The sequence below is a fragment of the Pholcus phalangioides genome, unplaced genomic scaffold (genome assembly GCF_987345545.1).
Source record: "Pholcus phalangioides strain wild (caught in Gottingen) unplaced genomic scaffold, Ppha-v1.0 ptg000003l_1, whole genome shotgun sequence".
Classification (NCBI taxonomy): domain Eukaryota; kingdom Metazoa; phylum Arthropoda; class Arachnida; order Araneae; family Pholcidae; genus Pholcus; species Pholcus phalangioides.
The window spans coordinates 57,654,300-57,672,944 of NW_028301596.1; the positions used below are offsets into that span (position 1 = coordinate 57,654,300).

The 18,645-nt window shown below is 34.0% G+C and overlaps 1 protein-coding gene across 1 annotated transcript in view; it reads right to left on the bottom strand.

Moving 5' to 3' along the window:
• LOC149089004 (3'-5' RNA helicase YTHDC2-like) overlaps positions 1–18,645 on the bottom strand; it is an 88,957-nt gene that overhangs the window by 61,540 nt on the left and 8,772 nt on the right. The window contains exons 5-11 of the mRNA XM_089251251.1: positions 18,284–18,483; positions 16,476–16,642; positions 16,051–16,153; positions 10,104–10,260; positions 8,702–8,756; positions 5,775–5,970; positions 5,148–5,286 (exon numbers count right to left, since the gene is read on the bottom strand). Of these exons, the coding sequence (XP_089107377.1) occupies positions 5,148–5,286; positions 5,775–5,970; positions 8,702–8,756; positions 10,104–10,260; positions 16,051–16,153; positions 16,476–16,642; positions 18,284–18,483 (1,017 nt within the window). The remainder of the gene's footprint in view (positions 1–5,147; positions 5,287–5,774; positions 5,971–8,701; positions 8,757–10,103; positions 10,261–16,050; positions 16,154–16,475; positions 16,643–18,283; positions 18,484–18,645) is intronic.

The following is an 18,645-nucleotide window of genomic DNA, read 5'->3' on the forward strand; positions in this document are numbered from 1 at the left end:
TTTATTTTTATAAGATGTTTTAGTTTGAGTGAGATTCAAGGTTTCTGTTTGATTTTATATCTTTCTTATGTGGTTGACGTTTCTAGTATGGTTTTAAACAATTGTTTGAAGTTTGGATATGAATTCATTGGAGAAGTTACAGGGGTCAGTAGCATTTGATGAAAATGTATAGTTTTGCAGATACTTAATTAGCTTGTTGATAATCATTAACTCTTAATAACTTAATAATCATTAACTCTTAATAACTTAATAATCATTAACTCTTTAACAGCCAAAAACGAGGTCCAGATATGGAGTACATGTATGTTTTTAAGGTTTTTGTGAGAGGTGGAGCAGATGATGAAAGCTCTCGTCAGAGGTGGGAACCAGAAAGACAGGTCTCAGTACGACTCAACCCACACGGGTAAAAGGCTTATATCTCGGGAGGGACAGAGCATGGGTCGTGTCTGGTCTGTCAGAAAAACAGGTCTAAGTTCCACAGGAGGGTGAGAAGAAAGAAAATAATCAAAACTTGGACAAGTCTGCTTTAAGAAGAAATATCTGAGCATTAAAGAGTTAATGTATGGAAACTGAAAACACAGGAAATTATCCACTCATGTGATTTGTTCTCATCTTTTTTTTGCTTATAGAGGCTCAACAATATACAGTCGGACTCGTTTATAATGAACATGGATATTACAAATTTTGATATATAATGAAGTTTTTCTATGCCCCATTAATTTTATATTGCTTATAAGGAACACTGATTTTAACTAAGCACGCTTATAATGAATTTCCACTGATTTTCAAAAATAGAAATGCCATGAATTTCTTTTTAATTTTATCTAATCTTCTTATCAATAAAGTTACTGTTCGGCAGCTGATAATGTATCGTTTCTTTCCTTGGAAGACATTCTAGTAGAGCTGTTTTGAGTATTGTAAAATCCTAATTTTGTTTCTCCTTTCGTATTTTTTTCCATTAAATCTTATTTTGTTTGCAGAAAACCTCACGGGAAGAAAGTTATTTATGCCCAAGATTCTAACCTCTGAATCACCTTTATTTGCACATTTGCCATTCTCAAGCTAGATTCAAGCATTGGTTGTGGTGGTTTCCTAGTGTGCAAATTAACTTTAAGAATGCCCAGGTGCAAAATGTTACTTATCGCTCCAAAATTTACAGCTATACAGTAGGTTTACAGCCAAAAATGGCCAAGGCCCATGTAGGTAATCTTAGAAATGAGAGAGCTGACTCTCTAACCAAGGCTGAATCAACTGTGGCAATAAAATTGACAACCCTTTCCCACTATTGCTCTTGAAGTGACAACTTAAACAAGCAACCCTCCAGAAATGGCAGCAAATTTGGGACCAAGGGACAACAGCTAGGAAACTGCACTAAATTGTCCCTCGAGTTACATATAACACACTAAACTGGAATAGGGAGGTGACTATCTTCATAACAGGACACGGCCCATTCCCTATATATCTACACGAATGGAAACACTGCCGAACAGACAAATGTGCCTGCGGTATGGTGGGTAAGGAGAAAAAACAGAAATAGATAAAAACAACAATAAAAATCATATCCACATGACTGCCACTACTAATACATAACTATTACATGTACAAGATATAGCATGTACTAATGGGACCCGAACAAGAATTTTTATGACATTCCCATAACAATGATGTAAATGTGATAACCACAAGTGTCCTCCACTTGTATTGTAGCGGGTGTATTGTAGCGAGGGTCCATGGCAGGATTGGGCAGAGGACATGAATGGTTTCATAACCCCATTACATGTAGTTTTTATTTTGTATATATTAATTTTTTTTTAAAATATCAATATAACCAGCCAGAATGAGAGAACCAAAACAACAAGGCAGAAGCTGATCCTTAGCTAAGGTTCTCTCCAGACAATTCCCCCATTTAAACTAATCCCATGTTGCTCACCAAAATAGGTTTAGAGTGAGATGACTCGACCTGGAAGTTATACATACATTTGTATATATGTATATAAATGTATATGTGTATTTCTCTTTCCTCTATTTAAGTTCTTCATGCATTTCATGTCCACAATACACGTGAGTACTCATATTGTCGTATTCATGTTGCTCACCGAATAAGGTGCTAAGCGAGATGGTGCGGATGATCCCTAATTGTATATATTCCCCCACACAATATTTCTATTTTGTATATTTTCATTAAATCCACAGGATTAAGTGAACTCAACCCAATAAAACTTATGCTGGCTTCTAATCTGCAAGTTATCATACCCATCTGCTCACCAATAAGGTGTAAAGTGATATATTTTATATTTCACAATAAGATTCTTTTTTTTTTTTGTATCCTGTGTATATAATATGACAAGTGTAAGATAACAGATGAGATGGCACAAAGCCCTCCCTCCAATTGCTTTTAAAATATGCCTCCATCCTAATATGCATACATTCATCCGTCTTAACGAAACCCAGAAACTTTTCTCCAACTCCCAATCCCATCTCGTCTGTAATCACCACAAAATTTGTTAATCGCGAAAGTGCCCAATTGTCCAGGGAAAATATGTTGTAAAAATTTTGTATGTTTTTTTCTGATACAAAATAAAGTGTTCCAGACTCTGCCACAAAACTGGGCTGGAAGAGATCTCGGCAACAGGATAAGTCCAGTGACAAAGTTCTGGCATTCATTCAGCCAAAAATGGAAAAAGAAAGCGAGGTAACAAGAAGAATTTGGGATTACTCAAAGTTTGATATTCCCTCTTTGAATGGTTCAAAAAAACTGATAAAAATTTTTTTCAATGTCTGTACTCTTACTAAAAGAAAAGGAATTATTACATTTTGCATGTCTATTCAGCAAAAATGATTTGAATGCAAAATGTTCAAAGTTCATAAAAATATCAATAATCAATTACATGAATTACCGTATATACTCGTGTATAAGCCGACTCGTATATAAGCCGACACCCCCACTTCAGGACCACCAAAACCGCAATAAATTGAAAACCCGTGTATATAAGCCAACCCCAAAAAATCTGTGCATTTTAGGGAAACAAATTCTTATATTTTTATGCAAAATGAATAGCTTCCGGAAATTTACAATAGAAAAAGATTCAAACTTTTTAATCCATTTCTTCTGAGTCTCCAAGCTCATCATAATCGATCATATCATCATAGTGGGTGCGGCATCTTCGTTTTTATCTTCATCTGGGCTGGCATCGCCATTGTCACTTTCAGAGGATATCATCTTCAGTTCCGTCCATCGCATTACTGATGCAACACTTTTTGAAGGATCGGATGGTAATTTCGGTGGAAACAGAATTCCACGCCTTGTGTACCGATTGGCACACTAGGCCAATGTCAGGTTTCTTCCAGGCACCACCTTTTTGTAGTTGCTTTATCATCGGGACTCATCCATTCGATCCAGAAATTTCTCAGTCGTTGAGAGGCTTGTTGATGCTCACATCTAAAGGCTTCACAATCGATGTTAGCCCACCTGGTATAAAAGCCAATAATATTTTCGATTTCTTTACCTCGGCTTTGACATTATCACTTCTGTGGGGTTTGAACGTATCCCATACCAATAATGCCAGTTTCTCGAACACTGCTCCGGGCCTTTTGTTCCATATTTCCTGGATCCATAGTAGAATGCCCTCTTCATCCATCCAGCCCTTTTCCTGGGCTTTCACGATCTTTCTTGGTGGGAACTTCATGTTCGAAGGAATTTTTTTCCTTTTGAAAATCACAACTGGAGGCAATTTCTTTCCATCGGCCATGCACAATAGCACGACCGTAAATCATGTTTTTTTCGTGCCCAGTTGTTCTAACAAAGATGGTTTTTTCCCCGAGTTCATCAACAGTTCTATTGCTTGAAAAATCGAAAGTAACTGGAGTTTCGTCCATATTACCGATTGGTGACAGTTCAAATCCATGTCTTTTTCGCAGTTCAATTATGAACTTCTGGAAAGATTCAATTCTGCTTTCCAATTTTTCTGAGAGTTTTTGTGCGATCTTTGTTTGCTGGCGTAAGCACAAGTCGAAACGGTTCATGAAACTAAAGCACCAACCTGGGGATGCATAGAACTTTTCAGGATTTGTGTCTTTGAATTTAACACTCTCAGCTAGTTTCGATGCTTTCGGATGAATGGCTGTCCTTGCCACGATTGTACCTTTCAGTCTGAGGTGTAGCACCCATTCATTCAATTTTTTCTCAAGTTCAGGGAACACCGATACTTTTCCTCGAAGAGTCTTTTTTGTCTTTCCCATGGCTGAAACTTTCTCTTTCATTTTCCGCCATTCTCTCACTTGTTTCTCATTGACGTTATATGTCCGAGCTGCAGCACAGTTATTGTTTTCTTCAGAGAATTTGATAACTTTCAGTTTGAAAGACGCATCATATGGAAATATTTCTGCTTACTACATTTTTGATCGTTGATACTTACTGATACAACACTAGATCAATGATTTTTCTGTGGATGATCACGACTTGTACTGCCCAGGAAAAAAATTACCACATGGATTTAACCTGGAAAGTACTAACACTACTAACACAACCGCCATGTATAGCTACAAAAATCACTCTGATGATTTGCAACACAATCTATCGCTGCTAATCATTAGCGCCATCTATAGTTACAAAAATGACTACTGATTGCGGGGGGCGATATTTTCTCGTCAAAACTGACCCGTGTATAAGCCGACCCCCCCCCCCCCCTGAGGAACGAATTTTTCCACAAAAAAACTCGGCTTATACACGAATATATACGGTAATCATTATTTAAATTTTTCATCTTTACTAAAATATAATATTTTAAACAATTAAAGTTTTTTAAAGAATGCTTATATTGCCGAAAAATACATATCATGCATGTAAAATGTTTTCTATTTTGTTCATCAAACGCATCATTTTTGAAGTTGGTCTGACTGTATATCAGTTTAATTCAGGAAAAGAAAGAATTTTTGCATAATCCAGAGAATAATGATATACAGAGAAACAGTTGTTTCATCCAAATAATGAATTAATTTCAACATTGTTAGCAAACTATCAATAAATGTATATTTTTAACATAATAACACTTAAAGAAAACACAGATGACATTTGTATTATAAATTAACACATGAAATCAAGTGAGATTGTAACAAAGTAAAGATAATTATCACCAAGAAAACCTCACCTGGAATGTTCTCGCTCAGGAACATATGCAAAAGCTCTGCAAAGCTGTCATCAGTTCCCTCCATCCATGCATCGTGTATTGCCTGATCCATTTTTAAAGCCAGAGACGAATCAATATCTGGTTTCTCCATGTTGTTAGGCTGAATAAATAAAGAGACATTTCAGGAAGAAAAATAGGATTTGATGGCTGGAAAAATTGGAAATTGTTTCACCATGAAAATGTTCATTTCTATTTTTTGGAAATTTAGCACTTGAGTTAATCATGACTACATAAATTTGGTAGTCAATTTTTTTAGTAAACTGATTATCTTGCAATAAAGATTCGTGTCCTTTGAGAAGAGAGTAAGTAAGTTTCATTTGTGATGATGAATCAAAGACTAGAAAACTATGAGGATGAGCAGATGAAGTATAAATTAAATTACATATTACAGCTAAAAAATTCATGATGATACATCAGAGATAGGGTTCAGCGACACATTTTATTTCATTAGTTTAATCTATCTACAAATGTTTTGTTTTTTACCCAAGACATGATATCAAAATCTTTTTTCATGGTATCAAAACCAGAAATCCTTTTTTATGCTCTTTATATACATTTAATTGCTAATCAAACAAAATCAAATCTTACACGTGGATACGATAACCCTTCATCACTGGTATCTCGTACATGTGCCTGCTTCACTTCAGCTAACGAGCTACTGAAACCACCACAAGCTAAATCACCAGAGACTGTAGAACACCAAGATTCCAACTGCTCTTGTTGTTTTTTCAAATTACTCAAATTAGACTTGTACTTTCTCATTGCCTTGTTGGAATAACCAGTGCTGCAATACAATAAAAGTTACTTGAATTACAGTATGGTCACAAGAACATAACACCAATATACAAACCACATGGTTGCACAGTGTTTTCTTTCTTATGATGAGAAATAATTCACATACTTAACAATAAAGTTCCACATTTGGACAGAGTAAAAAAAAATTGTAAGCTTTGAAGATTAAAATTGCTATGTTAAGCAATATCCTTACTGTTCTACAAATAAAAATGAAAATAATTTTTCTAGGGATAACAGTAGTTATTCTTATGGAAAAATCTGCCTCTTGAATTGAAATCTTTAATTTGTTTCTCTGCATCAGGCAAGTTACAGGCACTTTTGGAATTTTTTCCTTTTTTTCCACGCTGTGTATCTATATAGGTAAAATATGTAATAATCACTAGTCCAGTCACGTTCAAAATTGTACTGAAACATTCCAAACAGAATAAAGAAAAGTAAATACAGGCCTTGAATTATATCATATATTTTACAAAAAAACCCTATTTACTGATACGAAACATCAACAAACTCATATTTTCTTCCACTAATTTAAAAGGCTTATTTTTTTCTAGTGATCACTTTTTCTTCTGCCAGCAAGCATTGCAGGTATCTATTTCTCTTCATACAGCTTTTCTATGGTCATTATGTCTTTATGAAACCTTTCACCATGATCGTAGAAAACATCGCTGCAGTTCTCGGGACAATAATGCAGATATGAATCTAGGAAATGCACTTTTAGGGGGACGTGTTGCATCCTAAATTCTTGCATGTATTTATCAGCTGTTGAAAAAATTCTTCATAGATGTTAGCTCTTTTCTTTCCTAGAAAGTTTAGATGTTGCATTCTTGAAACATATCCACACACTTTTCTCTCTTGGTGCCAGATAGTGTTTAAAAGATGTCTTTCTTTAATTTGGGGACCCACAAACAATCTTTTCTTTATTTTCGCAATCAAAAGACAAGGAAATTTTTTTGAAAGGTACATAAACCAATTTTTACATTAGGCTACCAATTTCTTATTGAGTATATTTTTTTATGTCACTTTCCATTCACGTTAAGGCCAAATATTTTTTTGTAATGGGAATTTCTCTGTCGCAGCTATCCCACTCATGCAGAAAACATCCACATTTTGGTGCAGTCTTGTTGCATACCTAATATAATGGAAACTACTTTCAAATCACTGCATATTTTCCATTTGTGCTTATTTTATTTCACTAATTTGAGCATATTTATCAAAATATCGTACAACTCTTCAGTCATATTCACATAGGCAATCGGAACAGAAGGCATTACCTTCCCAACGTGGAGACGAGCTCTCTCTTTAGACTACTTTTTTGAGTCATCTACAAAAAGTATTTATTTCTGAGGCTCTTATTTGAATTTCAAAACATTGGGGACCAACTATAGTATAATCCACAGATTTCCTTGGCAACTTTCTTTTTCAACGGCTCACAGTAAGTCGGTAAGGCAGACATTATGGTGCAGGGCTGCCGTTTCCTCCTTCGATTACTAAAATGTTCAATATAAAAACTTGTGTGCAGGTGGCACTAGTTCTGCAGAGTTTTCAAACAGTTTTCTTTGCTCACCCTTGTCTTTTGAAATGTTATAGTGTTGGATTATTTCATCTTGGATATCATTCCCTCTCAGGCTGTACCTTTAATTCATGTTTTTATTTTTTGAACCCTTCTCCAGATGGATTCATGGCTTTGACATACTGTTTTATAGGAACGAGCTTGATGTGAAGAGGGGACAGCAAGACCCCTCTGCTGCCCCGTTCTGGCAACACAAATTTGACTGGCTAAAAATTCCTCTTTGTGCATATTTTTTTCTCCCACTTGCCATTCATGTTGAGACCAAATCGTTCTTACTAGATAAATTTTTTACATACTCGTCATTATACCCGGAGTTTTAATCCAGCATATTTCGAACCCAGAGAGACTTTTATGCCCTGATCAGTTTATTATTTAAAAGAGAAGTCAGGGTTTTTATTTTTCAATACAGAGAACATACACAACAGAAAAGACTTTATTTAAAAGGATCTGGGTTTTTATTTTTTTATTATAGAGAATATTTTTCTTATCAGGAGGGGCCATTGCATTAAAAGAGACATACCTTATGATGTTGTTTTGATATTTAATCTAGAAAGTGATAGTTTCATTATTATCATGTTTGTTGGTTTTTGTTATGTTTTTCATTTCGAGGATTTTTTTTTCCTGGATCATCAGTTATGGATTTGGCAGCGACTTGTTGTCGGGCTGTCAGACATATTTAAGGCAGAAAGAAAAATGTCACAAAAAAATTGCCAACTGTAAATTATACTATAGCTGTTGGAGAACACATTAAGTCCCAAACATCATTGCAGAACCCCATCATGTGGTCATTTCCAAAATAAGGAAGAAAAAGTCATTTCTTATTCTTATACTCAGTAATTTATGTGTATGGCTGCCATAGCTTATATATAACTATTGTATATCAGCTAAATTTTAGGCATACATTGTTGAATAACTAAAAGACTGTGTACCTGATAGCAAATATATATTTTCAGATTTGAATTTCCCACACCATAAACCTTTAGAAACAGATATTTTCATATAAGAAATTTATTTCCTTGTAGAACAGTGTTATTAAGTGAAGGTAAGTTACGCTTAGAATTTGGTGTAAACAAGAAAAAAGTACAGTGCATTCATAAATGATATGGATGAAAATAATTTTTAACAAGGAAACACAAAACTGCATACTAACCATCTGAGTACATTTTCCAAAAACAAAACCTTCACTTCATGCAGCCTTCCTGGAACTGTGAATACGAAAGACATCTTTACATATTGGCAAGTTGATTCTTTTTCGCAATGAGCATTTTAAATTTATAAATCTATCAAATGTAAATGTATATAAAATATAAAATTATACTATATTTCCTATTAGGGCAGGCCTAATTCCAGTATGTAATGAATTAGGCCATTGAAAATTAGGAAGAAACGTGGTAAGTATGAAAGTCCTCTGCTTAGTACCCGAGTGGTACAGTGGTATGATACTCCTCTTCCACTATGAAGGTTACTGTCAAGGTTTACGGGTTTGAAACCAGGCAAGAACATAAGAAACAAGTTCTTTACCTACCGACCCTAGGGCGACCACTGATAAATGACATCTTCATTTCCCACCCAACTCCAATGGTTGGAGATGGGCATATGGCGATATATAAGTGGAGTTGATGTTCAGTAAAGTAGTACAGTTATAATGACCACACATTATATTGACCATTCGATTACAATGACCGGTAGGGTAAGTTCCAAATGTTTTCAAATAACGACTACCCCATGTATGTTTTCTTTCAGTACAATGAGATCCTCCTAATATAACGTCAGTTTTTGATGGGGCAAAAAGGGTCATTATAACAAGTGTCGACTGTATGAAAGTCAACAACTCTAGAAAATTATTTCATATTATTTCATTGCACAAGAATAAGCTGGCTTCTAGTCCGCAAGTTATCAAACCATTTGCTCACCAATAAGGTGCTAAGCAAGATGACTCGCTCCAATGGATATATATATATATATATATATTTATTTATTTATTTCACAATAAGATTATCATTTCTTTTTATTTTTGTATCCTGTGTATATAATATGGCAAGTGTAAGATAACAGATGAGATGGCATGGGGGATGGGGGGGCCCTCAATTGCTTTGAAAACATACCTCCATCCTAATATGTGTACATTCATCTGTCTTAACAAAACCCAGGAACTTTTCACCAACTCCCAATCGTATCTCGTCTGTAATCACCACAAAATTTGTAAATCGCGACAGTACCGAATTGTCCCGGGGAAAATATGTTGTAGAAACTTTATTTTGTGTCAAAAAAAAAACATACAAAGTGTTCCAGACTCTGCCACAAAGTTGGGCTGGAAGAGATCTCTGCAACGGGATAAGTCCAGCGGCAAAGTTCTGGCATGCATTCATTCATTCATTCATGCACAAGAATAAGTCTTTTTTATTATAATCTTCATGAAAATAACCCACGATCTGGAGCATGCATGAAACCTCCCCCTCCACAATTTTTTTTCTTTTTTTGGTCTTTCTTTATCCTGTCCTATGTTGAGTAAAATTTGCAATTCAAATAATCAATCTAAAATCATATCTAACCTTCTACAACAGGACAGCCACCAAAGTATTTCAGAAACAGCTGGGTGTCCATAGCAGCTGACATGAGCACCAACTTCAGATTACGGAATTTGAGAAGACTGTCTCGTAAAATAATGAGAAGGAAGTCACTGAGCTTGTCTCGCTCATGAAGTTCATCCTGAATAAGTATAAAAGTTAGGCAAAATAAATAACACAATGGAGATATAACTTTCGCTCAATCAAATCGGAACATAAATATGCCAGTCAATAAAAGTGAGGTTGTAGGCTAACAATAGACATATTAAATTTAAATAATATAAATAAAAATATTTAGGATAAAAATATTTAGAAAAAAGTAGGATGGGGGAAGGGCACCCTCTTTAGACAATATAATTATAGAATAGTAAAAAAAAATCTCCAAAACAAAAAAATATTTTTTAATTATTTTTCTCACAGCAATATTTCAGTATCCCACAAGATTAAGCGAAATGACTTGGTTACCAAAAATTTTTTTGGCCAAAATAGTGTACTAGCGACTACAGATAATTCTTTAGTGTCTCGCCTCACAATATAAATTACTATGGCTCCCACATCATGAAGCAGGGGGACCAACAGGCTGGGATTTTTTGTGGACCCCCCATATGAATTTATAGCATGAAAAAACAAAAAATGATGAGAATCCTCCTGGCCTCAGGGTTGGAGCCCTGTCAGTCTCACCCTTGTGGGGGTGGGGGGGCATGTAAATTACATTCTTTTTTGGAGTCATCCACACAGTCCAGTCTATCAACTCTCTTCGACAACACACAGCAAATTATGAAGATGTAAGTTTTTCAAGAATGATGCTCTTTCGAGAGCACTTCCAAAAGCACAGTGCAAAATGTGTAAATTACAAGGTCCGATGTAAATAAGTCAAGGGTAATAGGATGGTTTTACGGTATTGCCCATTTTTTAAAGGGATCTGTTTACATTTTAAAGTTCAATGCCAGTGTAATCATTTTTGACAAATGAAGCAATTGTATTTCTAGTTCTACTGGGCATTGTAAATATTGTTTATGCCTCTGCATGCCCTGAAAAAATACAGAAGACAATTAAATGCTTCAAACTAGAATAGGCTAATGTATCCAACTGCTTTGCAATGCAAATTGTTGTTTCACCTATACATAAAATGTGGACTATAATTTTAAATGATGAATGTTACTGTCCAAGACCATGAAGTAAGAAATACAAAATTATTTTTTTCCACCCAAACAGAAGTTTTTAGTGACTGCTCTACTTGTTAACCCTCAAACTAAGCAAAAGAAAAGTTAATAAACCAAATGGTCCCCATACACGCCCAAATAACCTTGAAAGTGACAAGATTTCTGTTTTGGCAGAATCATTAATTGCAATTTACAATATTTATAATATTTGGCAATATATTGTTGATTCCCTTCTCAATTAAAATCAATTACTCAAAATTTGTTGATGGGATTTGGTAGAAAAAGTAGGACAAAAACTAGAAAGCAGGACAAAAGTAGGACATTTTACAAAAAGTAGGACGAGTGGGAGCCCTGAATATTTGATTAAATATAGTAAGAGTCTACCATAATATAATGAGAGCTTACAATAACAATAAAAGCTGTTGTTACAATCATGGTTGAGTTTTGACACGATAAGTACAAATACAAATACAACGCCTCAACAGGCAAAATGCCCAACGAGGTGGCTGATAAAAAGATGCCCATAAAAATATGGATGTCATGTATTTAAAAAATACAGCAACCCAACTAAAAATGTAATTAACACAAATTATAAACAATATATACACATGATAAAATATTATACAACGCCCATAAAGAATACTTATGGTTGTCTTATTCTAAGAATGGATAGCTTCTCGATTTACCCCAACATGTTTATCGTATTTAAGTGTTCAAAACTGGTTTAAATCATCAAAAACTTAAATGGATAATGTATCCAACTTCTTGGATAATGTTTTGAACACAATGGGTATATAACATGGTGAACTTACCTTTTTGCATATTACAATGCTTCATTTTTAAACTCTAATTTATTACAATAATTAAAATAAAATACCAATTATAATTTGCCATTTTGAATTTTTTGACATAGAGAGTCTAGAACATGTAAAATATAATTTTATGGTTCATTTTATTATTTTTCATTATTTATTTTCTAAACTGTTGATATTACTTGTGTTCAATTTACTAAGTGAAATAGAGCTGTTTATTCAAAATAAGTGTGATAAGAGATCAGGGTTAGGTTTTTGACCTCAGAAACTACACAATATTAAAACAGTCAAAAACTTATTATCAGTATTGTCAAATATTTTTTTTTAACCTGATAAATATATTAAATAACAAAACACCTACTTTTAGGTAGATTAAAATGTATTATATTTTGAATTATAATATTACTGAGTATAAAATATATATTTCAATATTTTAAATTATCTGATCTGCCTAAAAAATTTTATTCCTATTAAAATTTCTCGGGCCAACATCTATCAATACACTAATTAAACTCATTTATTCTCACCTAAAAATATCTTAGCTTAGGTTGTATAAATTCCAAATTTAAAGAGTATTTTCAATCAAAGCAGAGCTGGCAGGACTTGATATACCCAAAATATTGTTTTTCCCGTTTAGATACAGCTTCAATTGGAAAACAATTGTATTGTTAAACTTAGTTATTCTTCCTTTTGCACTAAGAATAAGCTACAGGTGTTTCTCAAGAGAAACTTTGTAAGAAAAAAAACCCCTTATATGTATTGTCCAAAATAATTCTTTAGAGAGTAGAAAATTATTTTATAGTCATATTACGTATTTACTCTTTGTATAACAGCCATTTAAACATTACGTGCAATTAACATGCACATTTCTAATGGGAATTTTTATATTGAAAAGCAATATTTGAGGTTTTCGACAGAGGTTTTTAATGAAGGGTTTTAACAAGATGGTTTAAACCATATTGTAAACTGTCGAAAACTGCCATGCATCAAAAACCTGCCAATCTGGTTACAACATACAAATACTAAGGCCACAACAGACTAACTGCCCCGAGAGGTGGCTGAAAAAAGATGCCCATAAAAAATATGGATGTCAAATATAACTACAACACAGCAACCCAATATAAAAGCATATAAGCATAGTTCATGAAAGAAAAACTAATAATTAATAATATATAATACCTTGCCCAATAAAAAAGATTGTGGTTATCTTAATTTTAAGTATGGATTGCTTCTCAATTCATTCCACTATGCTTATTGTACTTCTTTTTGAACGTATCAATTGTGTTAGAATTTACTACCCCAGGGATAATCTATTCAATTTATTCACAAATTCTATTAGAGAAAAATTCCCTGTAACAACTCAACCTGAAATTGTCCCTTACCAATCAATACTGGTGTCCCCTTGTCAACGCAGTTGATTGACGATGTATTAATAACTTGTGGTCCATCCCATTGAAAATTTTAAACACTTCGATCATATACCACAGTCACCTGTATTTTTTCAATGTAAATATATTTGAGATCAAGTCTTTCTTTATAGCTCAAGCTTTGTGTGCCAACAAGAGCAAGCCTAGCTCTTCTCTATGTCTCTTTGTAGGCGTGGTCTCCAAAACTTTACGGAATACCTCAGTCCAGTACGAACTAAGCTTCGGAAATGAGAAAGAATAACTCTAGGAGGCACAAAAAGACCTTTTTAAGAATGAAATTAAGCATTCTATTTGATTTTTTGACCACCGCTGAACAACATTCAGAAAACCTAAGCCGCTCATCCATAATCCTCAAATTGGTAACTAGTTGCATTAGGAGATAGTAAAACTATCCAAAATATAAGTAGAGTAAGTATAGTAATGAGATTCAATGTTTCACATTGTAAGCAATAACCATCTTGGCCATTAATCTTGCTGTTGGTGAATTAAAATTACTAGTAATAGCAAGATTCTTATTGTAAAGCCACTCATTATATCAGGGGTTCCTAATTTATTTAAATAAAAACACATTTTGATTCATAACACATTCTGGTAGACTATGTATTATGCCCTTATTCATGCAATAAAAGGACATTTCAAACAATTTATAGTGCAAAACATTTCCCCACATCTATCTGAAGCTTGAACCTTCTAAACGAATTCTATTTCAAAGACCATACATGAAAAACTACACTATTTTATCGGAATGAATATGCATAGAAATCTCTCATAATGGATTCTTTTGGTTAGCAGACACCTGCCATTAACGGACACTTCTGAGTGTGCCAGAATAAAGCTTGGAACATCCTATGAGCAGACAACTTTACGCTACAGGAGAAAATGCTTGTTTTCGTTATCAGAAGGTTTCGCTGTTGAATATTTATAATTGAAAAGTTGTAAACATGCTGTAATCATGAAGGGTTGTGCATAAATGATTAAATTTCAGAAAATAATTCATATAGATTAACTAGTTATGATACCCGGTGTTGCCCAGGTTTTCTTCTTATACTGGGAGCATTGAAGAAATGACAAACAATTACAAATAAAAAAACATGTCTGAAACAAATGGTTTGAGACCAAGACAACCAAAGTAAACATTTGAAAAGTCATTGTTGAGGTTAAATAACCACTGTTGCCCAACAGTTTTATGCCCATTTCTGACAAAGTTTTAAAGTAGCCTATCGTTCAATCTGAGTCCAGTTTAATTTGTTTGGTATATAGATGGCCCTGGCATTTGCAATATCTTTCCCAGTTTTTGTAAAACACTATTGAGATAATAATTCTCGCATGGGAACAAAATATAAGCTGCACATATTAAATGTTTAAAAAAATCTCTCTTAAAGGTTTTTCTGGTGGTCCTGAAAATATTTGTACGTGTCTGTTGTTTGAATGCTTCTGAAAACGAACAACTTGCAAGGAAAATTCAAAATATCAGCAAAGGTTAGCTTCCTTGCTGCGGTTTCTCATCATTAGGGCATTAATGAGTCTAGTCATATCAAGAAATAAGAGCTTAAAATTTCATCAGCCATTGCTGTAGCTACACCTGTTACTATATAGTCCTGGATCCACATGCCTCTCACATAGAAAGTGCTGTTTTTCTGTGGGGTGTGATAAAAAAGGTATGCAAGTTAAGTAATACATAACTTGCATACTATAACCATCATTATTAAAACTACAAAAGCTTGAGGTATTGTTTAAAAGAATAAGTCATATCTCTCAGCATTTTGTATGAACAGAAAAAAAAAGCTTGGACAACAAATTTTTTTTTTCTGGATTTATAATGGGGAAGGATACACTGAGATGTAGTCATAGTAGAAACTAGAAAATTAATTAACAGCAATCAATAGCAAGGACTTTGTGAGTTTAAAACAGCCATGGATTGTTTCCATGAAATAGCTTGATCTATGGTAGATTTTTCACAAGTAGATTGTTAGTAATCACAAGCCTCATTGCTATGCTCTCTAACAAATTAACTGGAATTTAGATGAAACAACTAACAGACATTATGTTGTTCTTTCTAGAAAGAATTGCCTTGAATCACTGGAACCCCCCCCCCAAACTTTTTCCCCACAAAGCATATACTCTAAAAATGAGATACCTAAAGAACAAAATTTTAAAGTTTGGGTTATTTGCGGTCACCCCCGGAACATAATCCCTGCAAATATGGAGGGATGACTGTACATACAAAATTTAGCGACGATCTGTCTAAAATCATAGATTTGTATAGAGAAAATACACACAGAAAATCGATTTTATATATGCAGATTTACAATGTCCAAAGTTTTAATTTAGTAAATTATGCTAGTGTAATCAATTTTATACGATTTTTAAGTTTCATAAATCTTTGTTAGCTTTTCTTCTTAACATGTTTTTTACTGCATATTATATATAAAATATATCACAAGGAGCTGATACAATTTTCAGTAATTAACAACTAAATCAGTGGTTTTGCAGCAGCCTTTGTCTCAGAAAAGAGATAACTAGAGCTTACCACTATGATATGAGTTATCGTCGACGTAAAAGCATCTCCAGTCATAAGTTGCCTGAGAAGAATGCCATTTGTGCAATACGTTAACATGGTTTTCGGAGACACCCTGGTTAGTTAAGAAAAGAGAGAACCATCAATTACTTTTTGAATGACTTCACACAAAAATCATTATATAAATTAATTTTTCTTAATTGAAGCCATTTTTCAAGTTGCAAACAATTCTTCCTATCAAAACATGAAGAAAATGTTGTAGCATTAATATTAGAAATATCAACTGCTCACATATAAGAATATTTGCTCGCTGAAGGGAAACAAACTATTTGAGAAAATTGATGAAAGTTTACTAGCATTAAATTAGGATATGTTTAAGAAAACTCACTCATGAATATGTTCTGTACTTATTGATTACCCCAGAAGCCATAACTCACCTACTTTCCAACCTGATTTGATATCCAATGGTTTGACCAATTTTTTCACTGCGTTCAGCAGCGACTCTGTCAGCAATAGAAACAGCAGCAATACGTCGTGGTTGGGTGCAAATCATCTGGCAAGGTTGCCCAGTCGCCGCACAGTAATCCAAAATATATTGAGGAACCTAAACAGAAGCATCATAAACACCACTTTTTAGCTTGTGTTTTCACTGTGTATTCATCATCATGGCAGATAAAAATTATTAAAATTTATAGTACAAGGCCAGGGTTGTCAAATTTATGGAGTCCTTGGTGCTTAGATGTCATTGGAAATAAACTTTCAAACTTTCAGTTAATAATCCTTCTTTATAATACAGTGGAACCTCATTAACTCGGCACTCCAAAAGTACAGGTGAACATGTCGACTTAAGCGGATGTCAAGTCAGTGAGGTATCATTTGATCTCACCCTCTTAATTTTTTAATATCCTTTATGTCATGTACATGTAGTTGAACAATTCTATTCCATCATCTAATAAATTAACAAAAAAAAAATTATCTCCAATTTTCTACAAAAAGTTTTCAAATATTCTTGAATAATTATGGTGGAAAAAGCATAAGTGCATCGAAATATGTTAGTTGCGAATGAGCAACATGATTACCAAAAGTTGAAAAACTTATTTTTTTTAACTTCAAAATTTCTGTCTAAAAAAACCCTTTATTTTTTAATGTATTCAACCATTTCTTACTCAAAAATTTCAGATATCATTTACGCTTAACTGTGACTTTTGTCTACAGGTAGTTTCCAAGCTCCAAAAAAGTGGAAAAAGACTCTACCCCCAACGTATGAGAAAGTATTTTCGGCCAACAAATGAAAAAAAACCCCAAAAAAAAACCAATGAACTGTTCAAATATACGAGAGAAATGCCATGAAAATTTATTAACAGACCAATACATGCACAATTTCAAAAAATTAGTTGCGATAACACAATACGAATCGCAATCGACTTAAGTGGGGTTTAGCTATCTTGTGTCGAGTTAAACAGGTTTCAAAACTTTACGGAATACCTCAGTCCAGTACGAACTAAGCTTTGAAAAAGAGAAAGAATGGCTCTAGAAGGCAAGAGAAGACCTTTTTAAGAATGGAATAGGGCATTCTATTTGCTTTCTTGACCACCACTGAAAACAATGTTCAGAAAACCTAAGCCGCTCATCAATAATTCCCAAATTGGTAACTCTAGTTGCATCAGGGGATAGTAAAATCATTCAAAATGTAAGTAGAGTAAGTACAGTAATACCATTCAATGTTTCACATTGTAAGCAAGTATTCATTGAATTTAATATTATGCCAACAAAGAGAATAATAAATCCCAAGTTATCAGAGTAGTCCAGTTATTGAGGTTCTACAGTACTATCTTGACACATAGATGTAAAGTTATTGGAAATATTGGAAGGGCTTGAAAATACTGAGTGTTTGTATAGGGGACTCAAACCCAATATTTCTCTACGGGGTATTATAGAGATAGTGGCCAAGTGTAAGAATATGTGCAGATTTTAGAATCTTGGGAAAGGCAGAGAGATTTTGGAAGTTCAGGATAACTGCTGCTCCTAAAATTGTTAAAAACCCTCAACACAAAGCAAAACATTATAGTCGAGACAACCCTGCCTTTAAAAATCAGTCATAAAGTTCCAGAAAATATTTATGGTGAACATTTGCTTAAATGCATATTATAATGTCAGTTCAGGATCTTTTTAATTGCACCTTGCATTACACATAAAAGGGTCTAAAGAAGCTAAACTGGCACATATATTTCAATCAAGGACTTACTTGAGTAGATTTCCCAGTTCCAGTTTCAGCACATATCAGTACTACCTGATGAACAAGAACTGCTTGGATTACCTCTTCCCTCACCAACCATATAGGCAAATCCTGGCGAAACTGAGGTACCTCTGCATCCAGCGGCTTGTACTGTGGTACTTGTGGTAATCCAGCATTTGGTCTCCAAGTTGATCGACAACCTTCTCGAACTGTTGACATAATGAATAAAGTAAATTTTTAACAATAAAGTTATACGTTACTTAACACTAGAATGACGGAAGCATCCCTTTTGGCCACAAACCTGCTTTGACATGTGATTGTACTCGAACAGTTAATCTCAGGTACTTGAAATTTCATGACTTTTCTTATTT